The 6,000-nt window shown below is 38.5% G+C and overlaps 1 protein-coding gene across 1 annotated transcript in view; it reads right to left on the reverse strand.

Moving 5' to 3' along the window:
• LOC149222267 (uncharacterized) overlaps positions 1-5,776 on the reverse strand; it is a 187,357-nt gene extending 181,581 nt beyond the window's left edge. The window contains exon 1 of the mRNA XM_089387554.1: positions 5,544-5,776. Within this exon, the coding sequence (XP_089243680.1) occupies positions 5,544-5,776 (233 nt within the window). The remainder of the gene's footprint in view (positions 1-5,543) is intronic.
• Between the last annotated feature and the right edge of the window lie 224 nt (positions 5,777-6,000).

The following is a 6,000-nucleotide window of genomic DNA, read 5'->3' on the forward strand; positions in this document are numbered from 1 at the left end:
ATGACAGCAGGTCGCTCTTGAACATGACACTTTCACTTCACCACTGTGACTACTTGTGTTGGGTTATCTTCTTGATGATCATCATACCTTGGTCTATCATACCATACATTACTTTGATTTTGGGTCAATGCTGACAATTCATTCAGTGTCGCTGACATGTTCAAGAGAAGTCACTTAGTTAAATTCATCCTTTGCAATACTCATAAGCCTTCATTTTCATGACCGCCATTCCTGAACCTTGTGTCGTCAGTCACATTCTATCTCAAAAAATAATTATACTTGTTTCACGTCGTTGATGTGGGATACATCAAGGCCCTCCTACAATGAGTCGCTTCTTGTCGACATTAGCACATTATCCAAGAAGTTGACTTAGAAACACCCTTTCAGTACCTTGAGGCTTGCATACATCAATGGAAAGTTTCTTGCTTCTGAAGATAGGTTGACATCACTGGCCTTCGACTGAAAGACTTTGTATCATGTTTGATATCAAAAAATCCATTCACACAATGGAGAATGTACTGTAGCACCTTGAGGATCATTATCATTATCAATGATTTCTCTCGTGTCTGTTAACAACTTACATCATTGGTTGGTAATCTGACGATGTCTTCCCATGTTTGACTTCATATCACATATTCACATGGTTAGACTCATACTTGAGCGAATGATTGAATGAGATAGAAGACCCCGAATCTGGTTTCATCCATCCGGACTGTTATTTCAAGAAAGTACTAAATCATCTATACAATGGCTTTACACAAATGGTCATCCTATCATGGGTCTATATCTGTAGACGACTATCTATGTACATGTAATGAAAAGTTTATATGCTAAGCATGGGTATGCCTTCCCTCAGCAATTCATGAAAAATCCAAAATATCATGATATTATGTATTGTAATTGATGCAGGTCACCATCCGCTTCAAAACCTTCTCATCACATCGTAAAGCATATCACTCGACATTATCATTTTCAACTTCATGCTTTAGGTGGAAGTTATTACAGATCCATTTGGACACATCACTCCCAACATTTAGATAAATACTATTAGGGCTCATCAAACCCTAATCCAGTTGCTACATGCCCTAGACAAGTCGTCACTTTGAATTCCTCCTTCCCTAAAAGTTTCCTATCCTGAAGCCCTCAAGACATGCCTCGCTAAGGGACCAGCACAACCTTTGTCAGGGTAAATGTGCTTTAGTGTAGGTAGACCCATGTAAGGGTGAATTTTAGTACACTTAGGCCCACTTTGACCTGCGTTGGGAGAGACTGAACGAATTTTTCATAGGGTTCTATAAATATTCTTATCTTCTAAGCATTCTAGAAGATTCCCACACTTATCATCTCCTATGAGATCAAAATTGGATAGGGAATGAGTTAAGTAACCTCATATCCTCTCATCCCTTCCTCCATGAAATTAACTCTAAGTTTGGAAGGCCATTCAATACCCTCATTTATGACCAAACCACCTCCATTTTCCTATAAATTGAGCACTCATCTAAGTGATCAAGCGATGGACTTTGAGAATTTGTAAGGAGATAGTGTTGGTGTGAGGTTTGAGATTGTAAGCAAGTATTGTTATGTTGCTAGAGTGTTATGCTTTTGATGTGATGTTGGATGGAACTCAAGCTGGAGGAGTGACATTGGATCGGACTTCATGGTTGTAACTCTTCCTTCTACTTAATAAAGTTATTTACACATTTTCCCATATTCTTGTCTTTATGTATGATGATTATATGTCTAAATAATTTTGATTCCATTTGCTTATAGTAGATATATCTCTTGCTTTGATTGGATTTTGTCCTCTGTTGATGATTGCAGGTACTTGTCAAGCGGATTAAGTTCGAGAAGGAGTGACAGGAGCCATTCAAAGGAGATAAATGGAAGCGAAAGATAACAAGTAGGTCCCTTGTCTTATTTATCTTCTATATAAAAGGTTTAAATGCTTTAAATCTTTTGTTCTAGGTGTAGCTACCCACCTAAGGAAATTATATTGTCTTATTTATCTTCTATATAAAAGGTTTAAATGCTTTAAATCTGTTGTTCTAGGTGTGGCTACCCACCTAGGGAAATTATATTTATCCGTATATAAAAAATTCCACATAAAAATAAGGCAGTGACCCAACAACTACTAATCTTCCAACCATCATCCCAGTTCAGATTACTAGGTATCCTCTCGATTTATATAGCTTCATTATACTTACAGTGATGTAAATGGTCAATTTTAGCAATGACCCGAGTGTCCTCAATGCAAATATGATGTTTAGTATTTTTCGCACATTCTGCCAAAGTTAAAGAACGTGTCCTCACATGTTTTATGTCTGCCACATGCTAATGAATTATTTGATTTATAGAGTGGCTTGTTTCACCAATATAGGAAGTCCCACATGAACAAGGTATGAGACAATATCTTTCATACTCTTAGGGTCCAGGGTCCTAAAGGTCAAGGGGAGATTATGATTCCTTAAAATCCTAGGAATTCTATTAGTGGTCCCTTGGATAAACGGAAGATAAATCCCTAAGAATCTATCCCTAGGCTCTTTCTTAATTGTAGGACCTTTTTCTGCTTTTTAGAAAGACTGACTTGTGCAAATGTGATAGCGTCACCTGAGATGTATTGAGGTATGATTTTGATTACGTCTTCTATTTGGTTTATCTAACATCATATGTTTATAGGAAATAGAAGGCCAAAATATGAAGAGTAGAATGGTGGATTATAGTACGCATGACTCCCCGTATAGGCCAGAAGTGAAATCAACGGAATGGGAAGAGTCACTTGAGCAGCAAGGAGAGGAATATTCTCTTGATCTAGTAGATACATTGAGGATTCTAATGGCAGAAATTAGAAGATTTAAAGCAAATAATAACATGTTGATTGAGGAATGCGAAATACTTTCAAAGGCTCAAGTCAATGTAGTGACTTTTTAGAGCCTTTTATACTTACATAAGCAGGGACAATTCGAGATCAATCGTGGAGATAGGTGGGAGGAGAAGACTAATGGGGCGGATGGAAGCAGGTCACAAAAAAGGTACAAAATCGAAAATTATGATACAATGAAGAATGGAAGACTCTTGGATACACCTGACAAGAGGACTGGTACACATGGTTTTTATTCTAGCTCTTCTTCTAGGAGATATCATCGTTGTCTCTGCCAAAATCATAGGAGGAGCGAGTATTTTACAGAGGAATTGAAGAAAGATAAGCCTCCTATTTTTTATGGGGAAATGAACAAATCAGAAGATGCAGAAACATGACTTCTTGGAATGAGGAAATTTTTCAGATTGCATGATTACTGAGAGAACATGAAATCCAAGATAACCACCTTCAATCTCAAAGGAAAAGTAAATATCTAGTGGGAAGATAATAAGAATGTTATAGGCATAAGAGAAGATAATATGACTTGGTATGGGTTTGAAAGAATATTCAGGAAGAATTACCTATCTAAGAGGTATTATGATGGAAATTACAAGGATTTTTATCAGCTCATGATGGGTTCCGTGACACATGAAGAGTATACAACCAAATTTATAGAGTTGTTGAGGTATGTCCCCTATCTCAAGGATGAGAAAGAGAAGATCGAAAGGTTCATTAGTGGATTTCCATTGCCATTTAAAGATAATATTGATTTTGATTAGCCTCTGTCATTAAAGGAAGCTATAAGGAAGTTAAGGCATTGTTATGAGAAATCAAAGTGTAATCTTGAGTTCAAGCGTGACTATAAAGGTAGTGAGAAGACTAAGGAAAACTACCCCAAGAAGTGAGGAACATATCAAGATGTAGGTGAGAAGGAAAAATTTAGCCCCTCATAAGAAGTTTAATGCAGCTGAGAAAAGACATGGGTCTCAGGTTGGAGAGCAGAAAAATAAAGGAAGTGCCAGGGAATCATTGAAGTGTTGGATTTGTGGTAAATACCATCACAAGAAGGATTGTCCATTATACCAGGGTGGCAGGCCACATATCTATAGTTCTTAGGAGGCATAAATTGTTGAGGATTTTTGTTATAGCATTCCTCAAATCTATGCAGCACTTGATAATAGGCAGACATAACAGCATGCATCTATTATTGAGATGGAAGGTAAGCTTCGTGATCAAGTTTTTTCCATTTCGATTGATTATGGAGCTAACTATAGCCATCTTAGTCTTATTGGCTTAGTGGATCTTGACCCAGGTTTAGAATTATTTGCACCAAACAAAACCCTACACTACTGGCCCTTTCAACATCAATCCACATAGTGTGGACTGAAGTCTCACCCGAAGCAGTATGGGGGGATGTTGGGACCAAGTTTTTGCATCCAGAGATCATTGTGATGTATTTTTATTTCCTAGATCTACCTTCATGCAGATCTCAAAGCCCTTAGGGTTTGGCACTGTAATTCCCTTCGAGCGTCCCTTAGACATTCGTGAAGTTATACAATTGGATTTTGCAAACCCTGAACAGATGAATTAGCTACTTATGTGCACCTTAGATTACTCCTAGATCAATATGTACTCAGATCTACCCAAGTGTTCACTAAACCTATCAGAAAACGTTATGATCTTTGCGTAATACTTAACATTAATTATGTTTAGTTAATAAGATGGATCCAGTAAATTCGCACATCAATACATCATTATTTCATAAATACATTATTCATTACAACATATATCGCAATCATAAATAACAAAAGTATGGAGATAAAACACAGGAATTTCTGCAACAACTTTCTTTATTGATCTTCAGTATAAGTTTCTAGACTCAACACTTCCCTACACACTCAGCTACAGGGGTACACGCATTCAGTTGTAGACACTACTCTAGGCCTCTGTGCACTGAGCTACAAAGACTTTCCCCCTCTAAGACTTACTTCCCTACGCTAACTCTCTAGACTCCTTCCATCGCACCCATAGACAAAGACATGGTTCTGCCTTAGAGTCTTTAAGACACACCTATTTATACAATCAACTCAACTTTACATAAACCGACTCAATTTTACATAAATGAGGGTAAAAACCCTTTTTGACTCTTAACTAACTACGTGTTCCACGTCCATAATTTGCGGAGAATTTACATCTTTTTAAATCAAAACTTGTGCTTTTGCCCCAAAACTGACCCAGGGGACCCCATCCTAATAGGCCCCCAACACAAAGTGCATGACTCACCCTTGAGTCACTTGGTTGGCGCAGTGATCTTGCTGTGAAGATCCTCGAGCTCCACCTGCACAACAGTTACCTCAGCAGCACTTTGTGTAGTTGACTACTTGACTTGTTCGACGAATTGATCTATAGCTGGTATTTTACTGGCTAGCTTGATCTTCTGCTGTGTGAGTTTCTTGTTCGTCGACTTTTCTTGAATTTTGTTTGAGACTTGGTAGGCTCCTTCCAACCAAGGATCCAACTTGGCCTTAAGCACTACCTCCTTTTCTGTGTTGCTTCCACTTGTGCAAGGAGTTTCTTCCCCTCCTACAACTTGGTGAGGCATTGCACTTTAGCAATGGAGCGCGTCGTCACCCTAACCTCATCATACTATTGTTGGAGCTTGCAGATCTTTGTACTCAATATCTACAGGTTGGGATCTTCCCACAGGTTTTTCACTACTTCCATGGCCTGTTCAAACAAATTTGTGTAGTCAATGACCATGCCATCCATAGTAGCCATCCCTTCCTTGATGGTAGCTTCACGATATTCCCTAACCCTGGGCAGAGTCAAAGGATGTGACTTGAGTTCCAGCTCTATGATTTTCATATTGAGTTCAAATTGAACTCTTGCCACCTCTTCCTTTGCATTGCGGATGCCCATAGCGAGTTTCTAGATCTTGCCCTCTAGTTGGGTGTCTTCAGGCATGTGTAACTCTGGCACTATTCTGCATGCCTCTGCAACCACGGTCGCCAACTGGGCATTCTGTACATGGATCATATCCCTTTTTTCCAAGGCTTGCATCTTCTCAATGAACATTTTCTCATTGTTCACTCGATACTCACTTATTAAACTGTCAACACATTGCTCCTGTGCTCTCAATTCTG

Source organism: Pinus tabuliformis, chromosome Q (assembly GCF_031772625.1).
Source record: "Pinus tabuliformis cultivar Carrire ecotype Pingquan chromosome Q, CPIR1, whole genome shotgun sequence".
NCBI lineage: Eukaryota > Viridiplantae > Streptophyta > Pinopsida > Pinales > Pinaceae > Pinus > Pinus tabuliformis.